At 41.9% G+C, this 26,714-nt stretch overlaps 1 protein-coding gene across 1 annotated transcript in view; it reads left to right on the top strand.

The window, feature by feature from the left end:
• Nucleotides 1-696: 696 nt before the first annotated feature.
• The window catches only part of trim44 (tripartite motif containing 44), a 120,127-nt gene continuing 94,109 nt past the window's right edge, over nucleotides 697-26,714 (top strand). Inside the window, exons 1-2 of the mRNA XM_072591841.1 lie at nucleotides 697-1,402; nucleotides 26,228-26,305. Coding sequence (XP_072447942.1) covers nucleotides 971-1,402; nucleotides 26,228-26,305 — 510 coding nt within the window. The 5' untranslated portion in view covers nucleotides 697-970. The remainder of the gene's footprint in view (nucleotides 1,403-26,227; nucleotides 26,306-26,714) is intronic.

Genomic DNA, 26,714 nt, shown 5'->3' with positions numbered 1-26,714 from the left:
CTTGGAAACAATTCTGAGATTAGCGCCTTTTCGTAGTCTTGGCCAGCTCCCTAAACCCTATTTTCAGAATCTCCGCGACCTTTCAAAATTAAAACTTTAAATAAAGAATGGCCTACACCGCTCTTGATATCCTGAGGGGACAGCATACCATTCTTAAGTGACATCTGCAGTGGCAGAAATCATTCCTCTAATAAGTGTACCTTTTCTGGTCAATTTGAACTTAGTCCTCTGGTTCAACAAGACAGAGCACTAGCCACTGCTGCCCATGGCACAAAACCATTCTGGCTCTTACCAACTAACACTTTGTCCTAGTCTTCAGACATTCTGTTGAGGGTCTGTTAAACTGTTGTAGCAGTTTCTCCATCCCAGTTGCAAAAAGAACCACGTCAAGGGTCGAACCACGTGTAAGTAAAGGAGTTTCTCAGAGCCCCTGGCAACCTATGCATTCCCATCAATGCTTCAGAAAAGGGAAGGCGGAGAAGAGAACTGGAATAAGCTTCTAAAATAGATCCAACATATCTGGCCATCTATTACTAATCGCTTTTATAATTGTGAATGGCCCTGAGGTCTAGAAAAATAATCCTTACTTTACATTCAAATTGGATTGATTTCCCAGCTATGCAAGTGGCGTTTTGAAATCAGGACGCTTTTTTTTACCCTCAGCTGTCAAAGGTCTCCGAGGTGCCGTCAAACCAGGAAGTTGTGTGTCTTTTAAAAAAAAGAAAACGAGCTGAGAACGCGATTATCAACCTTTCCGCTTCCTGTAGTGCCTGTTCCGTGATAAATATTTTTTTTTCCCCATTTTCCCTAATCTTGTGGCGGGTTGAGGGAAGCAGGCTGTTTTTTTATTTGTTTGTTTGAAGAGAGAGGTGATCAGAGGTTTGCACTGGGACAGATACATTGTGGCGGCGTGGTGTGTGCCGCTGATGTACATTGTTGCAGCAGCAGCAGCAGTATATAGTGGGCCCGAATGGCGAGCGAGGGTCCCAGCAGCAGCAGCAGTACTGGGTACACAGACGAGCCTGCCCCGGACGGCTTCTGCGATGTCTGCGAGCCGGACGAGGCACGGCCCGCCCTCAAGCTCTGCGACGTCTGCTGCCTGTCCTTCTGTGAGCCGCACGCCCGCCAGCACGACGCGAAGCCGGCCTGGCGCCAGCACGGGCTCCGGGACTTCCAGGCAGCCGCCGAGAGCCGAGAGCCCCGGCCCACGGACGCGGCTGGCAGCCAGGGAGCCGCCGGGGGAGACGGCAAGCAGGGCGAGAGGAAGAAATGCGTGGATCACAACCAGGAGATCACACTGTACTGCAAAGACGACGAGAAGATCATCTGCGTGTTGTGCGCCCTGGGCCCCCACTGTCAGCACCAGTTGATCACGTTGGATGAAGCCTATCTCGCCCTCAGAGTAAGTTGCGGGCAAGCTCACAGGGATCCCACTAAAATAAGAGAAAAAAGTTCGCCGCTGTATTTCTGGGGGCATACTACATACTTAGAATACACACGACCATTGTACATTGTCGTCAGGAAAGGCCCCTTGTGGTAGTGCCCCTACCTCTGAGCTAGGAGGGTTCACATTCCACCTGCCGCAAAGGGTGTGTAGTAAAGTTACTGAACAGAATGATTGGTGACTACCGACAGTGCAGTCAGGTTGGTGTCTGGGTGGGATGGTGTTCGGAGGGTCTGTGTGGACTCGATGGGACAAACAGCCTGCGTCCACAAGATAGGGATTAAATGATTCTACCTCAAAACCTTTCAGACCCCGTGCTCCTGTATGGGGATCAAACCCATTAATGGACGCTGACAGCAATTCCTTTTAGACTGAATCACCACCGCTCCTTAAGGTTTCCCTTCACTACAACCTCCACACCTGAGACACCAACAACTTGGATTTGTGTAACCCTGAACATCATAAAACCTTGTAAGGCATTCACAGGAACATTGCAAAATGAGGTATGGCACCAAAACATAATGTAAGAACATAAGAACTAGGACCAAGGGTAAGCAATTCAGCCCCTTGACCCTGCTGTACCATCCAGTATGGTCATGGCTAATCTCATCTTGATCTTAATTCCATTTTCCTGCTGGCTCTCTATTACCCTTCAATCCATTACTAATTAGAATCAAACTCGAGTTTAAGAACTCTTTAATGTAACAAATCACGTCAAATAATATTGCTTAAAAAAAACATATGAGCTGCTGAGATCATTGTTAATCCTAGTCTACCATTGTTTCCAGTATTTGGATTCTTTTAGCTTCGATCTCAAGCTTTGTTATTCATTCACAGGAGGTAAAAGTGAGTTGCTTTCTTGAACTGATGCATTCTTGCATTGCACCTATAGTGCTGTTAAGGATGGAGTACTAGAATTTTGATTAAGTGAAAATGAAGGAATGGCGGCATAGTCCCAAGTTAGCATGACATTTGGAGGGAAAGTTACAGATGGTGCTGACCCCATACATGTGCTGCCATTTCCCTTCCACAAGGCAGACATTATGTGGTTTGGAAAGTGAAGTCAATTTGGTCATTTGTTGCAGTGCATAGAGTCATAGAGATGTACAGCATAGAAACAGACCCTTCAGTCCAATCCATCCATGCCGACCAGATATCCCAACCCAATCTAGTCCCACCTGCCAGCACCCGGCCCATATCCCTTCAAACCCTTCCTATTCGTATAACCATCCAAATGCCTCTTAAATGTTGCAATTGTACCAGCCTCCACCACATCCTCTGGCAGTTCATTCCATTCATGTACCACGCTCTGCGTGAAATAGTTGCTGCTTAGGTCTCTTTTATATCTTTCCTCTCTCACCCTAAACCTATGCCCTCTAGTTCTGGACTCCCCGACCCAAGGGAAAAGACTTTGTCTATTTATCCTATCCATGCCCCTCATAATTTTGTAAACCTCTATAAGGTCACCCCTCAGCCTCTGACGCTCCAGGGAAAACAGCCCCAGGCTGTTCACCCTCTCCCTGTAGCTCAGATCCTCCAACCCTGGCAACATCCTTGTAAATCTTTTCTTAAACCTTTTCAAGTTTCACAACATCTTTCTGATAGGAAGGAGACCAGAATTGCACACAATATTCCAGCAGTGACCTAACCAATGTTGTGTACAGTCGCAACATGACCTCCCAACTCCTGTACTCAATACTCTGACCAATAAAGGAAAGCATACCAAGCACCTTCTTCACTATCCTATCTACCTGCGACTCCACTTTCAAGGAGCTATGAACCTGCACTCCAAGGTCCCTTTGTTCAGCAACACTCTCTAGGACCTTACCATTACGTGTATAAGTCCTGCTAAGATTTGCTTTCCCAAAATGCAGCACTTCGCATTTATCTGAATTGAATTCCATCTGCCACTTCTCAGCCCATTGGACCATCTGGTCCAGATCCTGTTGTAATCTGAGGTAACCCTCTTTGCTGTCCACTACACCTCCAATTTTGGTGTCATCTGCAAACTTACTAACTGTACCTCTTATGCTTGCAAGCAAATCATTTATGTAAATGACAAAAAGTAGAGGGCCCAGCACTGATCCCTGTGGCACTCCACTGGTCACATGCCTCCAATCTGAAAAACAACCCTCCACCACCACCCTCTGTCTTCTACCTTTGAGCCAGCTCTGTATCCAAATGGCTAGTTCTCCCTGTATTCCATGAGATCTAACCTTGCTAATCAGTCTCCCATGAGGAACCTTGTCGAATGCCTTACTGAAGTCCATATAGATCACATCTACTGCTCTGCCCTCATCAATCTTCTTTGTTACTTCTTCAAAAAACTCAATCAAGTTTGTGAGACATGATTTCCCACACACAAACCCATGTTGACTATCCCTATGCAGTCCTTGCCTTTCCAAATACATGTACATCCTGTCCCTCAGGATTCCCTCCAACAACTTGCCCACCACTGAGGTCAGGCTCACTGGTCTATAGTTCCCTGGCTTGTCTTTACCACCCTCCTTAAACAGTGGCACCACGTTTGCCAACCTCCAGTCTTCTGGCACCTCACCTGTGACTATCGATGATACAAATATCTCAGCAAGAGGCCCAGCATTCACTTCTCTAGCTTCCCACAGAGTTCTCAAGTACACCTGATCAGGTCCTATACACTTTTATGCTTTTCAAGACATCCAGCACTTCTGCCTCTGTAATATGGACATTTTTCAAGATGTCACCATCTATTTCCCTACAGTCTATATCTTCCATATCCTTTTCCATGGTAAATACTGATGCAAAATATTCATTTAGTAGCTCCCCCATTTTCTGTGGCTCCACACAAAAGCCGCCTTGCTGATCTTTGATGGGCCCTATTCTCTCCCTAGTTACCCTCTTGTCTTTAATATACTTGTAAAAACTCTTTGGATTCTCCTTTATTCTGTTTGCCAAAGCTATCTCATGTCCCTATTTTGCCCTCCTGATTTCCCTCTTAAGTATACTCCTACTTTCTTTATACTCTTCTAAGGATTCACTCGATCTATCCTGTCTATACCTTACATATGCTTCCTTCTTTTCCTTAACCAAACCCTCAATTTCTTTAGTCATCCAGCATTCCCTATAATTACCAGCCTTCTCTTTCACCCTGACAGGAATATACTTTCTCTGGATTCTTGTTATCTCATTTCTGAAGGCTTCCCATTTTCCAGCCATCCCTTTACCTGCAAATATCTGCCTCCAATCAGCTTTCGAAAGTTCTTGACTAATACCGTCAAAATTGGCCTTTTTCCAATTTAGAACTTCAACATTTAGATCTGGTCTATCCTTTTCCAACATTATTTTAAAACGAATAGAATTATGGTCACTGGCCCCAAAATGCTCCCCCACTGACACCTCAGTCACCTGCCCTGACTCATTTCCCAAGAGGAGGTCAAGTTTTGCACCTTAAAATCCCCTACCATAATGACCCTATTATTCTTACAGATAGCTGAGATCTCCTTACAAGTTTGTTTCTCAATTTCCCTCTGACTATTGGGGGGGTCTATAATACAATCCCAATAAGGTGATCATCCCTTTCTTATTTCCCAGTTCCACCTAAATAACTTCCCTGGATGTATTTCCTGGAATATCCTCCCTCAGCACAGCTGTAATGCTATCCCTTATCAAAAATGCCACTTCCCCTCCTCTCTTGCCTCCCTTTCTATCCTTCCTGTAGCATTTGTATCCTGGAACATTAAGCCGCCAGTCCTGCCCATCCCTGAGCCATGTTTCCGTAATTGCTATATTATCCCAGTCCCATGTTGCTGACCATGTGTCTTGTAGATGGTGCACATTTCTGCCAGTATGTGTCAGTGGTGAAAGGAGTGAATGTGAAGATGATGGATGAGGTGCCAATCAAGCCAGATATTTATCCTGGATGGTGTAAGCTTTCTAAGTCTTGTTGAAATTGCACCCATCCAAGAAAGTGGGTAGTGTTCAATCACTCTTCTGATTGTGTCTTGTAGATAGTGCACAGACGTTGGGAGGTCAGGTGGTGAATCACAGCAGCAGAAATCCCCCAATCGCTGACTTCCTTTTGTAGCCACAATATTAATATAGCTAGTCCAGTTTAGTTCCTGGAAAATGGTTATCAACTTGATTGTAGTTCAATAGTAACACCTGGAATGAGCAGAATGTCTATTGAGGAAAATCTAGAAAGGCTAGGCCTGTACCATATGGAGTCTAGAAGTGTCAGAGCTGACTTAATTGGAACATATAAGGTCATGAGGGGACTTGGGTGGGTAGGAGTTGAAAGGATGACTCTCTTATGTTAGTACCTAGAACTAGGGGGACATTGTTTAAATGGGCAATGCCATTTTTAAGCTGAGGTGATGAAACGTTTTTTCTCTCAGATGGTTAGGAGTCTATGAAATTCCCTTCCCTTAAGTGCAAAATCCTTAATTATTTTCATGACAGACATAGATCCTCATTATCAGAGGTATGCAGGAGTCGAAATGAAGTTAAAATAATCAGCCATGATCGTATTGAATGGCGGAGCAGGCTCAAAGGGCAGAGTGGCATACAGAGGTCCTTGCTTATATGATTGGAGGGGAGGGGAGTGGCAAGTTTCTGTTTTGTTTGAGATGGTAATTGGCACTTGTGTGGCACGAATTTTATTGCCAAGCCTTGTATATTCCTTTTTATGTATTCTCTTGTGATATGTGGGCATCATTGGCTGAGCCAGTGTTTATTGTCCATCCCCATTGAGAAGGTGGTGATGAACTGCCTTCTTAAACTGCTGCAGTCTGTGTTATATGTAGATCCACAATGCTATTAGGGAGGGAATTCCAGGATTTTGACCAAGCAACAGTGAAGGAACAACGATATATTTCCAAGGCAGGATGGTAAGTGACTAGGAGGGGATCTTGGAGGTGATTTGGAAGATGCTTTCTTAGGATCTTTGGTGAATTTCTGCAGTGCATCTTGAAGATAGTATACACTGCTGCTACTGCGTGTTAGTGGTGGAGGGAGTGGATACTTGTGGGTGTGGTGCCAATCGAGCAGACTGCTTTGTCTTGGATAGTGTCAAGCTGCTTTAGTATTGTTGGAGCTGCACCCATCCAGGGAAATGGGGTGTATTCCATCACACTCATCATTTTTGCATTGCAGATGTGCATGAGGGACTCAAGAGGTGAGTTACTCACCACAGTACTCCTAGCCTCTGACCTTCAGTGGCCACTGTATTTATATGGCAGGTCCCTTTGAGTTTCTGGTCAATGGTAACCCCGAAGATGTGATAATGGGAGATTCAGTGATATTAACATCATTGAATGTCAAAGGGTAGTGGTTAGATTGTGGGGTGCAAATGTTACTTGCCACTTGTAAGCCCAAGCCTGGATATTGCCCAGATCCTGATACATTTGAACATGTATTTTCAGTATCTGAGGAGTCATGAATGTTGCTGATTGGTGAATCACTAGTGAATATTCCCACTTATGACCTTATGATGTAGGGAAGCTCATTGATGATGCAGCTGCAGATGGTTGGCCGTAGGACATTACCCTGAGGAACTCATGCAGAAATGTCCTGTTGCTGAGACAACTGACCTCCAACAACCACAACCATCTTTCTATGTGCTAGGTCTGACTCCAATCAGCAGCAAATTTTCCCCCAATACCCATTGATTCCAGTTTTGCTATGGCTCCTTAATGCCACCCTCATTTGAACATGGCCTTGATGTTAAAGGCTGTCACTCTCACCTCACCTCTAGATTCAGCTCTTTTGTCCAAGTTTGAACCAAGGCTGTAATGACGTCAGGAGCAATGGAGCCCAAACTGGGCATCAGAGAGCAGATTATTGATGATCATGTGCTGCTGATAGCAGTGTTGATGACACCTTCCATCACTTTACTAATGACCGAGAATAGACTGACAAGGTGGTAATTGACCGAGTTGGATTTATTCTTTCTTTTGTGTACAGCAGATACTTGGGCAATTTGTCATATCTTCGATAGGTGCTAATGTTATAACTATACTGGAACAGCTTAGCGAGGCAAGTGGCGAGTTCTGGAGCACAAGTCTTCAGTACTCTTGTTGGAATGTTGTCAAGTCCCACAGCCTTTGCAATATCCAATGTCTCCAATCAATTCTTGATATTATGTGGAGTGAGTCGAGTTGTCTGAAGACTGGTAACTGTGATGCTGGGGACCACTACAGGAGGCCATGATGAATCATCCATTTGCACTTCCGGCTGAAGATTGCTTCAAATTGTTCGACCTTATTTTTTGCACTAATGTGCTGGGCTCTTCCATCATTGAGGATGGAAATATTTGTGGAACCTCTTCCTCCAGTGAGTTATTTCATTGTCCACCATCATTTATAACTGGATGTGGCAGGACTACAGAGTTTAGATCAGATCCGTTGATTGAGGGAATGTTTAGCTCTGTCCATCATAGAGTCATAAAGATGTACTGCATAGAAACAGACCCTTCGGTCCAACTCGACCATGTTGACCAGATATCCTAAATAAATCTAGTCCCGTTTGCCAGCATTTGGTTCTCATCCCTCTAAACCCTTTGAATTCATATACCCATATGCCTTTTAAATGTTGTAATTGTACCAGCCTTCACCACTTCCACTGGTATCTCATTCCATACACACACCACCCCTTAGGTCCCTTTTTAAACTTTTCCTCTCTCACTATAAATTTATGCCCTCTAGTTTTGCCCCCCACCCAGGAAAAGATTTAGGTTTTACACCCTATGCACGCCCCTCATGATTTTCTAAACCTCGATAAGGCCAGCCTCCAACTCTGCAGGGAAAATACCTCCAATCTATTCGGCCTGTCCCTTTAGCTCAAATCCTCCAACCCTGGCAACATCTTTATAAATTTTTTCTGAACCATTTTAAGTTTCACAACATCCTTCCTATAGCAGAGATACCAGAATTGCATGCTGTATTTAAAATGTGGCCTAACCAATGTTCTATACAGCCACAACATGACCTCCCAACTCGTATATTGAATACACTGACCAGTAAAGGCACGAATACTAAATGTCTTCGCTAGCCTGTCTACCTGGGACTTCACTTTCATGGAACTATGAAACTGCACTCCAAGGTCTCTTTGTTCAGGAATACTTCCCAGGACCTTACCATTAAGTGTACAAGTTCTTCCCTGATTTACCTTTTCCAAAATGCAACACGTCACATTTATCTAAATTAAACTCCATCTGCTACTCCTCAGCCCATTGGCCCATCTGATCAAGATCCCATTGTACTCTGAGGCAACCTTCTTTACTGCCCAACTACACCTCCAATTTTGAGGTCATCTGCAAACCTACTAATCATACCTTCTGTGTTCAAAGCCAAATTATTATGTAAATGACAAAAATCAGAAGACCTAGCACCAATCCTTTTGGCACACCGCTGGTTGCAGGCCTCCACTCTGAAAAGCAACCCTCCACCACTCTCTGTCCCTATCTTCAAGCCAGTTCTGTATTCAAATGGCTAGTTCTCCCTGTATGCCATGTGATCTTGTGATCTAACCTTGCTAACCAGTCTATCATGAGGAACCTTGTCAATGTCTAACTGAAGTCCATATAGATCTACCTTTGTCAATCCTCTTTGTTACTTCTTCAAAAAGCTCAATCACGTTAGTGAGACATGATTTCCCATGCATAAAGCCATGCTGACTATCCCAAATTAGTCCTTGCTGTTGCAAATACATGTGAATCCTGTTCCTCAAGATCTCCTCCAACAACTTGCCCACCTCTGATGTCAAGCTCATTGGTCCATAGTTCCCTGGCTTTTCCTTACCACCTTTCCTAAATAGTGGCACCATGTTAGCAAACCTCCAGTCTGGAAACTCACCTGTCGCTATCAATGATACAAGCCAGAGGATCAACCCTGGTTCAATGGGAAGTGCAGGAGGGCATGCCAGGAGCAGTTAGGTGAAAGTAAGAACTGTAGATGCTGGAGATTAGAGGTGAGAGTGTGGTCCTGGAAAAGCACAACAGGTCAGGCAACATCCTAAAAATGAGGTGTCAGCCTAGTGAAGTTAAGTCTGCAAGCCAAACAGCATAAGCAGCAAAGCTTCACTAGATTGACACCTTATGTTTTGGTGTGCCTGGCACTGCTCCTGGCATGCCCTCCTGCACTCTCCATTGTACCAGGGTTGATCCCTTGGCTTGATGATAATGGTTGAGTGGGGTTGAGTGCAACCATGAGGTTGTAGATTGTGATGAAGTACAATTCTGCAGTTGATTGCCCACAGTGCCTCATGGATGTCCAGTCTTGAGTTGGTAGATCTGTTTGAAATCTGTCCCATTTTATCATAGTGATAGTGCCACACAATACAATGGAAGTTTTTCTCAATGTGATGGCAGGACTTTGTCTCCACAAGGATTGTGCAGTGGTCACTCTTACTGATGCTATCATGGGCAAATGCATCTATATCTGGTAGATTGGTAAGGATGAGGTCAAGTATGTTTTTCCCTCACGTTGGTTCCCTCACCACGTGCTGCAAGCACAGTCTAGCAGCTACGCCATTTAGGACCCATCCAACTCAATCAGTCGTGCTGCTGCTGAGCCATTCTTAGTGGTGGACGTTGAAATTCCACATCCAGAGTACATTTGTGTCCTTGCCATCCTCAGTGATTCTTCTCAAGTGTTGTTCAATATGGAGGAGGATTTACCAGCCAAGGGAGGGCGGTACATGGTAACTAGTAGGAGATTTCTTTGCCCATTTTTAATTTAAAGCCATGAGACTTCTGGGATCCAGATTCAATGTTGAGGATGCCCAGGCCAATTCCCTACTGATTGCATCCCACTGTGCTGCTATCTCTACTGGGTAAGCCCTGCTGGTGGGCAGGACATATCCAGCAATGGAGATGGTGGTGTTTGGGACATTGTCTGTCAGTATAACTATGTCAGACTTGACAAGTCTGTGAGACAGCTCTCCCAGTGTTGACACTAGCCCCCAGCTGTTAGTAAGGAGGACTTTGTAGGGTTACCAGAGCTGTTTCTGCCATTGTCTTTTCCGGTGCTTGGGTCGATTTTGAGTGGTACATCCGGTTTCATTTCTTTGTTGAGACTTCATAGCGATTGATACAACTGAGTGACTTGGTAGGCCATTTGAGAGTTTTTGGATGTAGGTTTGTTCGCTGAGTTGGAAAGGTTCATTTCCAGATGTTTCGTCACCCTACTGGATAACACCTTCAGTGGGCCTCAGGCAAAGCACTTTTGAAAATTCCTCCTTTCTATTTATAGGTTTGTTTTTTTGGGTTGGTGATGTCATTTCCTGTGGTGAAGTCACTTCCTTTCCCTTTTCTCAGGGGATGGTAGATGGGGTCTAACTCAATGTGTTTATTGATAGAATTCCGGTTGGAATGCCATGCTTCTTTGTTTGGCTTGTCCTAGGATGGATGTGTTGCCCCAGTCAAAGTGGTGTCCTTCCTCATCTGTATGTAATAAGTGGAGGAAGGACATCACCAACCCAAAGAAGCCCAAACATATAAATAGAAAGCAGGAATTATCAGCAGTGCTTTGCCTGAGGCCCACTAACCTTCCAGCTCAGTGAGCAAACCTACATCCAAAACCTCAACCTGAGCTACAAATCTTCTCAAAACTCATTTGAGAGTCAACCATATTGCTGTGGGTCGGGTCTGAAGTCACGTGTAGATCAGACCAGATCAGGCTGGCAAATTTCCTTCCCTGGAGAACATGAGTGAGCTAGATGGGGTTTCCTGACAATCGACAATGGATTCAAGATCATCAGTAGATTCTTAATTCCAGATATTTTTTGATGAATGTAAATTCAACCATTTGCCATGGCAGGATTTGAACTAGGGTCCCCAGACATTAGCTTCAGTATCAGAGGAGTGACAAGTGGTGCTGAACATTGTGCAATCATTGGCAAACATCCCCATTTCTGACTTGACAAAAGGAAAAGTCATTGATGAAACAGCTGAATATGGTTCAGCCTGGGATACTTCCCTTAGGAACTTCTGGAGAGATGTCCTGAGACTGAGATAATGGACCTCCAGCATTCACAATCATTTTTCTTTTGTGGCATGTAAGACTTCAACCAGCAAAGACAAAATATAGCAGGAGGAAACAAGTCAATGGTAGCCCCGAAGATTAGGATGAAATAAGAATCCAACAAAGGAGAACTGAAAAGATAGTAAAAAGAAAGAAAGAAAATAAAGTACAAGACAAACAAGCGAGGAATATAAAAAGTGATAATAAGAGCTTATTTAAATATATACATAGGAAGAGAGAGGTCTAAGTGAACATTGGCCCTTTAGAAAATGAATCTGAAGAGAGAGTCCTGGAGAACAAGGAAATAGAAGAGGAGTTGAACAAATATTTTGCATTAGTCTTTGTGGTGGAGGATATGTCCATCATCCCATTCATACTAAAGAATAAGGGGAGATGAATTATTTACCATCACCATCACTAAAGAAGTAGTAATAGACAAACTAGTGGGACGAAAGGCAAATAAGTTGCCTGGCCCTCATAGTTTACACCCTAGGATCCTAAAAGAGACAGCTCCAAAGATAGTGGATATGTTGGTTGTAATTTTCCAAAACTCCTTAGGTTCTGGAGAAGTAGCAGGATTAGAAACCTGCTAATGTGACACCCTATTCAAAAATGGAGGTACGTAAAAAGTAGGTAACTATAGGTTGATTAGCCTAACATATGTTGTTCGAAAAGTGTTGTAATCAATTATCAAGGAAGTATCAACGGCATATTAAGAAAATTATAATCAAGTCAAACTAAATAAGCATGGCTTCATGAAAGCAAAATTATGTCTGACAAATTTGTTGGTGTTTTTCGAGGAGGTCTCAGGAGGAGAAAAGGTTGGTGAGCAAAGGCTATACAGGTTGGGACTCTACTCATCAGAGTTATATAAATGAGAGGCAATCTCATTGAAACACATAGGATCCTTAAGTGGCTTAATATGATAAGTGCTGAGAGGGTGTTTCTCCTCATGGAAAAGTCTAGGACCAGGCAGCAAAGCCTCAGAATAAAGAAGTGCTAACTTACCGACAAATTTACAGAGGTGTTTTCAGAGTTTAGGGTCCAAGCGTCTGAACCATCCACAAATGATGGATCAAAGAAAGTCACAGATACATTGGCCAAAATTGGAGGAGCACATGGATCTTGGTGGTGGGGGGGGAGGGTGGGCAGGCGGGGGCGGGGGCGGGGGTGTTATAGAAAATAAGAGTGAAAGTGGATGAGACTGGGGACAGTTTTGTAAACAAGGAGAGAATTTTTAAATTGTCAAACCGGAGTAAGTGGGATGAAAAGCATTTTCATCCCTACAGAGAGGGTAGCAACAAAATGGAATCCAGGCTTGTTTGGTGATGTCATATTGCCCAGACAAACAATTGCCTTGCTCTGCTGCAGGAGACACCAGCTAAAGAAATGCTGTCTCTATTTTCTGAGATTCTAATAATTTGTGTTTATTGTTTTGGCAGAGTTTTGCACTTGCGGAGTGGAGGGTCGCAGAGTGAAGGGTAATAGCTGTTGGAAACAATGTTTTCTTGCTTTTACCAACAAAGTGTCATTCCCCAAAAGTGGTGAAACATAAATTAAATACAGGTGAAGCCATTATTGTTGCATATTCCACCTCTATGACATGCCACATACTTGACCCAAATCAAAGGCATATGGGTGAGTTTTACAGGGTGACCAAAGACTTAATAACCCTAGTAAAGGATCAACATTTTAAAGAAATTAAACTGAAAATGGGAGGAGGAGTGTTTAAAACAACTAATTAGGGACCTGGAGGAAGCAATTTGTGTTCGCTGCCAACTGTAGTGAGTGCAGAGTGGTCTCCACTGCTTGTGCCTGGCCCTAACCTACATAACATAATTCTCTAACTGGGTGGGTTCTTATGAAGCATAATATCAGTTAATTGTTGAAGGAAACCATTTTCTAAGATAGTTTTGATTGTCAGAGGGGCTCAATGACTTTTTTTCTCCATCCTGTTTGACCCTAGGTTTGTCTGAGGTTTTGTTTTCCTTTTCTCAGGTTACATATTGATGAGGATCAGGGTTCCTGTTGGGTATGCAGGAAATGTTAAGTCTTGCTTTTTCCATCGTCGTAAGTGTGGGACAGGCTCAGTAGGCTACTTGTCCTTTCCGACCCAGCATTTCTACAGTCAGTGGGACATGTTCAGCAAACGTTTAAACTACCTGAACCCAAACAGGGAAACTGTGGAAAACACCTCAGCACAACATTGTGGAGAGGTAAGATTTAGGGTGTGAGAGTGGCCGAGAGAGCCTTCGGGGTCAAATCCACTGCCAGTGACTGCACCAATTAACCGACAAAGCAGTACTCTCTTTTTTAGTCCCAGTTGATGACCAGCTGAATAACTGAGAACTTGGCATCGCCGTCAGTGGCTAAATAAGGGACATTAATTATGGGCAGAAGGCAAAGAACTGTACGTTCTAGGAATATGAAGTAAAAATGCTGGGAACACTTTTAGCAGGCAGCAGCAATGGAGAGAGGGATGAAAGGGTTAATTTTCAAACTAATGACTTGTTGACAGATCTGATGAAAACTCATCAACTCGACACGCTTGGACGTTTGCTTTCCCACTGATCCTGTACACTATCGATGCTCAGTAGCTGTAATATTGTTCTTTAATGGAGAGAGGAATCTGTGGCAACATCACAGCAGCCAATGCTACTACACATTGCCTTTTAAGATACAGCGTGTTGTTATTTATGTTTTTTCCACAACTTTCTGTGGGGAGGAAAAGATTCTTTATTGCTGGTTTCAGTTGCACATCTACATGCAGATTGTAACAATACATCTCTCAGTAAGTGGTTGTTAATTTATGCAGGGTATTAAAAGCTAAATAATGGCTCCTTTCATACAGGGCAAGTACAGTCTTGCAAGAGTTTGCTTTTCTTGGGTATAAGCCCATTAACTGCGGGAGTTACTTTAGATCACAAAGTACACTCTGCACTGGACAAGTGACAGAGGATGTGGTAGTTGGCATCTATACTCAGTGAGGTCTCATAATCAGTGATGACATTTCTGTGGAAAACATCCAAAATGGGACCATTTTACCAAAAGTCAAAATTCCCAACAGTCAATTGTCATAAACTAACAGTAAATGTAACCTTTGCTGCTTTAGTTGCCTTTTCTGGAACCCACAATGTGATTGAGACTGGACATTCATGGCTTTAAATGCTGTTGTGCCACCTATTTTTTTAACTGTCCCTCTCTGTACAATAGTAGCCGTGACCTGTGTTTTAATGTCCACTTACTGAATAAAGAAAGGCTCTGTTCACATTGTAACCAACGGTCATCTTCACCTTAGTCAGTAGGATGTTAAATTGACAGTACAGATCACCAACTGTTACGTAACCCATCTGTTGTCCATCTGCAAAAAGACATATTGATGATTTCATCGAAATGTTCAAAATTTCAAGGGCCTTTTAATTAGGGAGATCAATATCTGCTTTGAGTTGTTGGTAATGAATGGCAACAGACATAAGATTATTGTCAAAAAAAGAGCAAGATGAGGTCAATTTCTTTGCATAGTGCATTCTGACTTTGAGTGCACTGCCTAAGAAGGTGGTACTGCAGAAGCCATCTGAACTTTCAGAAAAAACTTGGATACAAACACGAAAAGAAACATTTGCAAGCCTCTGTGAAATGAATAGATGAGGCTAATTGAACAGCTATTTGGAGAGTTGGCACAGGTATAATGGGCTTCTGCTGTAACATTATATTATTCTGAATCTATACTCTGGATTGACTGTTTATATGAAAGCTGTCACTGATGCCTTGCAGGAGTAACAAAAACGTTAGTAGATGGTAACTTTTGTGTGTTCTGTAAAGTATCGGGACACTTGGTTTGAGATAAATGTCGAACGTGGAGTATCCTGTTGAGATGTTTGGTTTGAACAATAAGTTTTCACAACATAGAGTCAAGTAGGAAGCAGAGCTTTTATTATTATCACAAGCACGTCACTGGGGAAATAAAATGAATAATGCTCAATACAATGCACAATAATGCACAATGCACTATACCATAGAGAAAGTGAAGAATGGTTTGTCAAACATTTCTTGTGAAGGCACCTGTATCCCTATGCATTGAACAAATCAGAATTATACACAATTGAAAGAGAGGCTGGAGGTAAATTGTTAAAAAGTAGATATTTTTAATCAACCTGTTCAGACGTATTATAACAGACTTCTGGAGCAGGTGAGACTTGAATCTGGGCTTTTTTGCTCAGAGATAAGGATACGGTCATTGTGCCACAAGAGCCTCTTAAAATTTCTTTTAATCAACTTAGTCAAACATGTTATGACACTTCTCTGAGTAAGGTAGGACTTGAACCTGAATCTTCAGGTCCAGAGGTAGGAACATTAAGCCTTAGTTATTAAAAAGAAAACTTCATTTTATTCAGATACTTTGAGAATTAGCCATTAATTGTTTATTTATTGTGTTTAATTGTTTGCAGGTGATGAACATTAATTGGAAAATAAATAACAGTTTGTAGGTTAGGAATTGTGTAACTTTATAAATACATGTTATAAATGTTTATAAAGATGGGCTCCAGTTCTGTAATTTACCACTTGGCTTCCTGAGATATAACAGGTCGTCTAAGGGTGAAGGCTGGGAGTTAAGAAAAAACATTGAGGGCGTGGTTTTGAGCTTGTTATTATCCTAAGAAAAGTAAAGTCAGAAGTACAATATTTTGTGAGCTGAATGTTAGCCAGTCAAATAATAATGGTGGTTTGGATCTTCTTCTGAAGTTTTTGGATAAGATTTGGAAGAAAGATGATCTATTAAATTCCTGAAGCATGGTAGGACTTTGCTAAATTCTGGAAAGCAGATTGTGCACGGAGAAAGAAATCATGGACATTAACGGCTTGTGCAGACGATTGACAAAATTCAAGTTGGGAATCCCTGCATAAGTACTTGTGTTTAAATTGCTACATTTTACTAATAAGCCCCATATGATTTTAGTTAGTGTTGAGTCATCAGAAGGTCAACCTTTTGACAATATCTGGGCAGTGTGTTATGATCCTTGAGGAGACCAGTAATTTTTGACAAAGAAATTCAAACTCAATTTATGAACTGAAAGAATTTCACCACAAGACTATTGTGTAAGAGTTAAGTAAAGCAAGTCTGCTAACTTGACACAAGATTTTGTGAACACTTTTGTTCAACCCAACCTACGAGGTAGTGAGAGCAGGAAGAGGAGAATAGAGAAAATGAATGCATGGCTGAGGAGCTGGTATATGGGGGAAGGAGTTACATTTTTGGATAATTGCAATCTCTTTTGGGGTAGAAGTGACCTGTACAAGAAGGATGGATTGCACTTAAATTGGAAGGGGACTAATATACTGGCAGGGAGATTTGCGAGAGCTGCTTGGGAGGATTTAAACTAGTAAGGTGGTGAGGGGTTTTACCCAGGGAGATAGTGAGGAAAGAGATCAATCTGAGACTGGTACAGTTGAGAACAGGAGTGAGTCAAACAGTCAGGTCAGGCAGGGCTAATAAGTTAAACTGCATTCATTTCAATGCAAGGGGCCCAACAGGAAAGGCAGATGAACTCAGGACATGGTTAGGAACATGGGTCTGGGATATCATAGCAATTATGGAAATATGGCTCAGGGATGGGCAGGACTGGTGGCTTAATGTTCCAGGATACAAATGCTACAGGAAGGATAGAAAGGGAGGTTGGCGGGGGGGGGGGTGGCATTTTTGATAAGGGATAGCATTACAGCTGTGCTGAGGGAGGATATTCCCAGAAATACATCCAGGGAAGTTATTTGGGTAGAACTGAGAAATAAGAAAGGGATGATAACCTTATTGTGATTGTATTATAGACCCCCTAATAGTCAGAGGGAAATTGAGAAACAAACTTGTAAGGAGATCTCAGCTATCTGTAAGAATAATAGGGTAGTTATGGTAGGGGATTTTAACTTTCCAATCATAGACTGGGACTGCCAATTTTGACGGTATTAGGCAAGAACTTTCAAAAGCTGATTGAGGCAGATGTTTGCAGGTAAAGGGATGGCTGGAAAATGGGAAGCCTTCAGAAATGAGGTAACAAGAATCCAGAGAAAGTATATTCCTGTCTGGGTGAAAGGAAAGGCTGATAGGTATAGGGAATGCTGGATGACTAAAGAAATTGAGGGTTTAGTTAAGAAAAAGGAAGTATATGTAAGGTATAGACAGGGTAGATCAAGTGAATCCCTTAGAAGAGTATAAAGGAAGTAGGAGTATACTTAAGAGGGAAATCAGGAGGGCAAAACGGGGACATGAGATAGCTTTGGCAAATACAATTAAGGAGAATCCAAAGAGTTTTTACAAATAAGTTAAGGACAAAAGGGTAACCAGGGAGAGAATAGGGCCCCTCAAAGGTCAGCGAGGCGGTATTTGTGTGGAGCCACAGAAAATGGGGGAGATACTAAATGAGTATTTTGCATCAGTATTTACCGTGGAAAAGGATATGGAAAATATAGACTGTAGGGAAATAGATGGTGACATCTTGCAAAATGTCCATATTACAGAGGAGGAAGTGCTGGATGTCTTGAAAAGCATAAAAGTGTATAAATCCCCAGGACCTGACCAGGTGTACCCGATAACTCTGTGGGAAGCTAGAGAAGTGATTGCTGGGCCTCTTGCTGAGATATCTGTATCATCGATAGTCACCAGTGAGGTGCCGGAAGATTGGAGGTTGGCAAACGTGGTGCCACTGTTTAAGAAGGGTGGTAAGGAAAAGCCAGGGAACTATAGACCAGTGAGCCTGACCTCGGTGGTGGGCAAGTTGTTGGAGGGAATCCTGAGGGACAGGATGTACACGTATTTGGAAAGGCAAGGACTGCATAGGGATAGTCAACATGGCCTTGTGCGTGGGAAATCATGCCTCACAAACTTGATTGAGTTTTTTTGAAGAAGTAACAAAGAAGATTGATGAGGGAAGAGCAGTAGATGTGATCTATATGGACTTCAGTAAGGCGTTCGACAAGGTTCCCCATGGGAGACTGATTAGCAAGGTTCGATCTCACGGAATACAGGGAGAACTAGCCATTTGGATACAGAACTGGCTCAAAGGTAGAAGACAGAGGGTGGTGGTGGAGGTTTGTTTTTCAGACTGGAGTCCTGTGAGCAGTGGAGTGCCACAAGGATCGGTGCTGGGCCCTCTACTTTTTGTCATTTACATAAGTGATTTGATTTGGATGAGAGCATAAGAGGTACAGTTAGTAAGTTTGCAGATGACTCCAAAAGTGGTGGTGTAGTGGACAGCGAAGAGGGTTATCTCAGATTACAACAGGATCTGAACCAGATGGGCCAATGGGCTGAAAAGTGGCAGATGGAGTTTAATTCAGATAAATGTGAGGTGCTGCATTTTGAGAAAGCAAATCTTAGCAGGACTTATACACTTAATGGTAAGGTCCTAGGGAGTGTTGCCGAACAAAGAGACCTTGGAGTGCCGGTTCATAGCTCCTTGAAAGTGGAATCGCAGGTAGATAGGATAGTGAAGAAGACATTTGGTATGCTTTCCTTTATTGGTCAGAGTATTGAGTACAAGAGTTGAGAGGTCATGTTGCGGCTGTACAGGTTATTGGTTAGCCCACTGTTGGAATATTGCATGCAATTCTGGTCTCCTTCCTATCAGAAAGATGTTGTGAAACTTGAAAGAGTTCAGAAAAGATTTACCTGGATGTTGCCAGGGTTAAATGGTTTGAGCTATAGGGAGAGGGTGAACAGGCCAGGGCTGTGTTCCCTGGAGCGTCGGAGGCTGAGGGGTGACCTTATAGAATTTTACAAAATTGTGAGGAGAATGGATCAGGTAAATAGGCAAAGTCTTTTCCATGGGTTGGGGGAGTACAGAACGAGAGGGCATAAATTTAGGGTGAGAGGGGAAAGATATAAAAGAGACCTATGGGGCAATTTTTTCACAGTGTGATACACATATGGAATGAGCTGCCAGAGGAAGTGGTGGAGGCTGGTACAATTGCAACATTTAAGAGGCATTTAGATGGGTATATGAATAGGAAGGGTTTGGAGGGATATGGGCCAGGTGCTGGCAGGTGGGACTAGATTGGGTTGGGATATCTGGTCGGCATGGACGAGTTGGACCGAAGGGTCTGTTTCCATGCTGTACATCTCTATGACACTCCATGTTTGACATTTATCTCCAACCAAGAGTGTCCCTACACTTTACAGGATCTTTAGAATTACTTCACTTCTCCTGGCATGAAATCAAGACATTTTGTTTCTACTTGTCTCAAATCTGCTACAAGGCTGATTTAAGCTATTTATTCCTGTGAAACATCACACAAATTAAAAACACAAAACCAAAAGAAAAAAATCTCCCTCCAATCTGTCCCCGTTTCAGTTTGGAACACTGCAAGACATCTGAGAAAGAGATTTAAACTAATTAACTTAACCTTCAAAATGGACTTGTTGGGCCAAATGGCCTGTTTTCACAGTGTAGGAATTCTATGATGATGGTAATGATCCGTTTGAACCATATGAATAGTGTAAAGCTGTAGATTTGCTGTCTCCATCATGAAACTCAAAGGGGCAAACTATTGTTTGCTGTCTTCCAACTCCAATTCAGACTTTATTAAATGAACATATTTCCATTCAGATAATTTCAATTTCTAAACTCAGACATATTTGTAAAACAGAGGAATCATAAAACATGATTCATAACCAATAGAACATTGAACAGTACAGCAAATGGGAACTGGCCCTTCAGCTCACCAAGCCATTCATCTGCCTCACATGGTCTGTATCTTTCTATTCTCTGCCTCTTCATGTGTTTGTCTAATTGCCTCTTAAGCGTTGCTATCATATCTGCTTCCACCACCTTCCCCAGCAGCATGTTCCAAGCACCTTACATGCTCTGTGTTAAAACAAAAGCTTGCATTGCTCATCTCCTTTAAAATTCCCCCTCTCACCTTAAATATATACCCCTTGCTATATGACTTTTTCACCCTGGGAAAGAGACTCCAACAATCCACCCTATCCATGCCTGTTATAATTTTATATACTTATATTAAACTGCCCCTCAGCCTCTGATACTTAAGCAAAGACATTCCAAGTTTGACCAGGCTCTCCTAATGCACTTCAGTCCAGGCAAAAACGGTGATAAAAGTCTTTTGCACCCTCGCCAAAGCCTCCACTTCCTATAGTGTAGTGACCAGGACTGCACACAGTATTCCAAATGTAGCCGAACTAAAGTTTTATATAGATGCCATGGCTTGCCAACTTTTCTACTCACTGCCCCAACCAATCCAGACAAGCATGCCGAATGCCTTCTTTATCACTTACTTCACTTCTTGTTGCCACCTTCAGGGGTCTATGGATTTGTACCCCAAACTCCCTCTGTATATTACTTCTACTAATGGTCCCGCTTTTTACTGTACACTTTCCTCTTATGTTTAACTTCCCAAATGTATCACTTGTCCAGATTAAACTCCATCAGTCATTTCTGCATTCAATTTTCCTACCGATCTATATCTTACTGTATCCTTTGACAACCTTCCTGACTATCCAGACCTCCACCAATCGTCATGTCACCTGCAAACCACTAGTTGTACCATCTATATTTTCATCCAAATCATTTATGTTGCAAACAACAGAGGCCCCAGCACCAACCTTTGTGGAACACCACTGATCACAGACTTCCAGTCAGGAGAAAAGTAATCCTCTGTCTTCCATGCTCTAGCCAATTTGTATTCAACTTACCAACTCACTACGGATCCCATTTGGCTTAATTTTCTGGACCAGCCTACCATGAGGGACGTTGTCAAATGCTTTCATAAAGCCCATGCAGACAATATCCACTGCCCTACCTTCAATCATCTTCGTCACTTCCTCAAAAAGCTCAATCAAGTTTGAGAGGCAAGATCGCCACCACACAAAGCCGTGCTGGCTATCCATAATAAGTCCATTCTTTTTGAAATGCAAGCGAGTCCTGTTCCTAAGAATCTTCTCCAATAATTTCCCTACCAGTGATGTAGGGCTCACCGCCTTATAACTTCCTGAATTATTCCTGTTGCCCTTCTTTAACAAAGAAACAACATTGGCTATTCTTCTGGGAGCTTGCCTGTGGCTAAAGAGGATACAAAGATCTCTGTCAAAGGCCCAGCAATCCCTTCCCTTGCCTCCTTCAGATGCTGGGACTTACCTACCTTAATGTTTTCGAGACACCCAACATCACCATCTTTTTAATGTCAACATGCCCTAGAATTTCAACATACCCCTCCCTAAAATTACTATAATCTATGTCTTTCTCCTTGGTAAATACCAATGCAAAGTACTTATTATAGATCGCAACCACTCCCACACATAAATTTACTCCTTTGTCCTTGAGTGGACTTAGCTACCTTCTTGTTCCTAATAGTTGTCCCCAAGTGAATGTCATAGATTATTCCACAACAAATGAATGAAGGAGGAAAGGTAGCAGATTGACTCTGCTGCCTTAAAACAAATGCAGTAGAGAAAGCAAATCTTTAAAATTAACATTGGTGGATGCTAGCCATCATCTGTTTGATTGTTTAACAAGGAAAATAAAAGCAAAGGTTAAGCTTACCAGACCACAGGACTGCTCTTTCATTAGAGGGAGATGACTGGTGGTAGTTTAACCTTACTGTCACTATGTCTCAGGTGAGGGGATAGGATGAGAAAGATGGTAACCTCAATGGTGCAAGAATTGAACTCACACTGTTATACCAAGTAGGAGTAAATTAATTGTTGCCGAGAGGAGGGGAATCCCACATTAACTGAAGGCTTTTGATTTAATTTGTGTTAAAGTTTTAGTTGTATAAATATTAACTCTTTATTTAAATGGAGAGAAGAGAATATGTTCATTGTTTTATTTTATAGTGTTGATCAACATAATCTAGTGATTTCATTTGAATCTGTAGAAATACAAGCTGTGGTTGTTGAACTGTGGAGGTAGCTGATCATAATGAACAATACAATAAACAAATAAGTATAAATATTAAGCTGTGTGTAAAGTTGAAGGACAAAACTGGAGCCAACCACTTTCTCAGTTATGATATCAGCTGTGTAATTGCACATATAATCCTGATGCAGAGGTGCTGATGTTGGACTGGAATGGACAAGGTCAGAAGGCACACAACAACAGGTTATAGTTCAAAAGGTTTATTTGAAATCGCAAGCTTTCAGAGCACTGCTCCTTCATCAGGTGGAATGAAGAGAAGCACACAGGCACAGAATTTATATGCAGAGAGATAAAAGATGGTATAAATGGTGTAAGTGGCTGAATAACAAGTCTGCAGGTAATCAAAAGTGTCAGATGGTATGAATAAAGTATCAACAGCTGAATAGCAATGGAAGGGATCACCTATGATCCAATTAATTGAGGTAGGGAGAGAATTACAAAAAATTAAAAATAAGATGGTGCTGGAGACAAACCAAATGGCTGGAATAATATGATAGGTATAAGAGTCACATGCCGAGGGTCTAACCAAAGTAACAAGTAATCCAAAACTGTACAAACTAATGCAGGTAGAGAGACCATTGCAAGTTATCAAGGTGATGGTGATATTAGTAAGGAAGATTTTACAAATACAGAAGAGTATGGTGGGGTTACATGTGGCACGACATGAACCCAAGATCATGGTTGAGGCCATCTTCATGAACCTTGGCTATCAGTTTCTACTTGCGATTCTGCATTGTGGTGTATCTGAAAGGCCACTTTGGAGGACGTTTACCCAAAGATCAGAGGCTGAATGTCCTTGACCACTGAAGTGTTCCCTTACATGGGAGGGAATATTCCTGTCTAGAAATTGTTGCGCAGGATCCATTCATCCGTTGTCGTAGCATCTGTATAGTCTCACCAATATACCATTCCTCAAGGCGTCCTTATTTGCAGCATATGTGATAGACAACATTGACCGAGTCACATGTATCTGCCATGTATGTGATGGGTGGTGTTCCCATGTGTGATGGTAATATCCACGATGATCTGGCATGTCTTGCAGAGGTTGCGATGGCAGGGTTGTGTGGTGTTGTTGTCAATGTTATCCTGAAGGCTAAGTAGTTTTCCCCCTGGTCCTAGAGTCTGCCAGACAAATGCCTTAAAAATGAAATATTGGCATTTTCCCACATTATACTCCATTTGCTTACTTTTTTCCCCATGTACTTAAACAATCAATATATCACTAAGTTGCTTCTGTTTCTTGCACAATTTGCCTTTCTACCTATTTTTATGTTGTTTGTAAATTTGTTTCCAGTACATTCACTTCCTTCCGCCAAATCATTAATATGTATTGTAAACATGTGTAGTCTCAGCACTGTCCCCTGCAGAACCCACTGGTCACATGTTGCTAATGTATAAAAGAACCCCTTATCCCTATTTGTTGTTTCCTGCTCAAGCCAAATTCCTATCCAGGCCAATATATCCTAGCATCATGTGTTTCTCTTACCTTATGATGTAACCTTATGAAGTATCTTGTCAAACAACCTTTGGAAGGCCAAATGCAACATGTATACTTGTTGGCCTGGTTCCCCCCTTAGTCGAAGCAAAACACTCAGAGACCCAATATAGTTTTACCTCCTTTGTCTTTATTTGGAGCCCTGAAGGGAGAGAGAATGATCACCCACCTGCCCATGGTCTTCTCTCGAACAACAGTTTCTCAATTAACTATATAGTCATTTTACAGGGAGGAGCATCCAAATAAGGCAACATACATGTTAATTGGGTGACTGTTAAAATCAATAAATCAGCAGTAAAGATTAAGCCATCTGCTGTTACGCAATGAATAATTGACTTTATATAATGAATGCTTTTCACCTTGTTACATACTGAATGCTACCTCATCTTGTTAAATGGCTCTACATAGCGAATGATTTTCCACCTTGTTAACCCATTACCCTGGCCTCCAACACCCCAGTGTTAACTGTAAGTTCTTGTCTGATCTGAGGCATGCTGAGCTGATCTTCTTGTTTCACAAAACTCAGAACTTAACTCTTTCTCTCTGCCTGCTTATACCCTATACACATTCTCATTCTGGTTCCCCTCTATCCATTCTGGTTGAGGCTTCCTTGAAAAACTCTAATAAGTTAGTCAAACATGATTTCCCTTTCATGAAGGAATATTAACTCTGCTTGATAAGATGATGATTTTCCAAATGTCCAGCTGTTACTTCCTTAATAATTGATTCCATTACTTTTCCAATAATAGATATTAGACTAATTGGCCTATAGGTAACCACCTTTCTCCCTTTATGAGTAGGGGTGTCACATTAGCATTTTTCCAATCCTTCGGTAATTCTCCAGAATCCAAGGGTTTTTGTGAAGTTACAACCAATGTATCCACTACCTTGCATCTAGTACCTCTGAATCTGCCTCTTCTAGGATGCTAGAATGGAAGCCATCAGGGCCAGAGGGATTATCTGCCTTTAGCCCTATTAGTTTGTCTAATACTACTTCTTTAGTGACAGAGGTGGTACTTAATTTCCTACTGATATTCTTTAGCATTGATGGAATATTCAAAGTATCTTCCACCATAAAGACTGTTGCAAAATATCTGTTTAACTTCTCTGCCCCTATTTCCTTACTCCTTATAGTCATCTCCCCAGATTCATTTTCTAAGGCTTCAGTTTTCAAGCCTTCCTCCAGCAACTGAATGTGTATGCTGACAGGGAACTGGAATACTGAGGGAGCACTGCATTAATTTTCCTTAAACACATGCTTTGACTGACTATTCAATGAATCTTAAAAATCCCAGGGAGTACTTGATGAACGATAGGGAGTTCTCCCAATTTCTTGGCCAATGTTCATCCCTCAAGCAGTGCAATCCAAAAAAGGAATGAACTGTTCATTCACCTATGCACATGATAGTGATGATTGTATTGCAAAGCAATGAACTATATATGAATCACTCAGATCTTTCAGTGAAATATGATGAAGCACTATGTAAATGAAGGTCCCTTTACTGAGCTGTTCCTTTTCTGCTAATAGTAAAGGTATGTTTCTAATCCTGCCAATTGGATTCAACTCTAGTTCAATATCAATGAATCCAAAATTATATTTTGTGGGAATCTGTGTGTATTGGCACTAATCTATACTAGTACTTTTGGATTATTTTGCAGGACTGCCAACACACTTCTTTTAACCACTTATCAATTTCGTACTTAATGCACGTGGTTCTCAGAGATAGAAAGGAGAGAGATATCGCAAGTGTTGGCAAGATTGACTTTTCTGATTGAAGTTGGAGAGTTTTTTTTATCGCTGTGACACAGAAAGTTGATGTTTAATCACTAAAGGGGCAAGATTTCCATTTATAAAGGTTTGTGATTCACTTGCACAAGTACACAGAGTCTGTCATGTGCTCATATTATGATGATCACAGTGATCACTAGCTTTTACTAGTCCCAGTTCCTATCCAAACAATATGCACTTGATCTCAAAGCAAAATGCTGGATGTGAGATTGTTTCTTACATTTCTGCTAACAAGTGAATAAGAAATCATCTTTTCCTAGTTTTCCAAAACAAAAGTTGCTCCTCGGCTGGGACCCCACCATCGTTCCTTGGTGACTGAAGTTAGACTATCCCCGTTCCCCTTTTGTTCTCCAGTGTTCATTTCCATTTAGGGAATAAATTACTCTTTCAAAGGTATAAACTTACTTTTTAAATATCCTTCACAGTATGTTTAATAGGATACAAAAGGGCGTGTGTATATATAAAAATGAAATAACATTGGGATATCCCTAGTGTCTTGTACCTATGAGGTCAAAAGCTGAAAGCTAAGCTGGGTGTGTTTGGACTTCTTTATGATTTATCTCCTTTCCTCTTCCTTAGAATCGACCTCCGATTGACCTGAAGGGTGCCATGCTGGAGATGGTGGAACGATTGAAGATGAAAAGCTCAGACCCAAATGTAAGTGCCTACTCCTCTGTATCAATACTCTATTCTTTTTTACAGATAGTTCCTTGCGCTTGAGCTAACATGAGACACCATTCTTAAAATAACGTTAGGCAAACAGGTGATATCTCGTAGACAATTTGTAGCTAAACAACGGGTGATGTCCTGGCTAATATTTCTCCATTGGTCAACACCATCAAAAACAGTTTATCTGGCTATTTATCTCCTTACTAGTTGTGGAACCTTCTCATGTGTTACATTCTGACTAAGTAATAACACTGATACTGTTTCAACATTGTATGATTCAGTCTGATGTGTTCTTAGAAAATTCACTGTACATATAGATCTTTGAGATAAATAAATACAGCAGTTGTGATCTTGTAGTTCATTTTAAGTTTTAGTCAAGAATAGAGTTCATACACTA

This window comes from Chiloscyllium punctatum, chromosome 22 (genome assembly GCF_047496795.1).
Source record: "Chiloscyllium punctatum isolate Juve2018m chromosome 22, sChiPun1.3, whole genome shotgun sequence".
Lineage (NCBI taxonomy): Eukaryota > Metazoa > Chordata > Chondrichthyes > Orectolobiformes > Hemiscylliidae > Chiloscyllium > Chiloscyllium punctatum.
The sequence above is the reverse complement of the archived record's forward strand: the minus strand, read 5'-3'. Positions and strand labels throughout refer to the sequence as shown.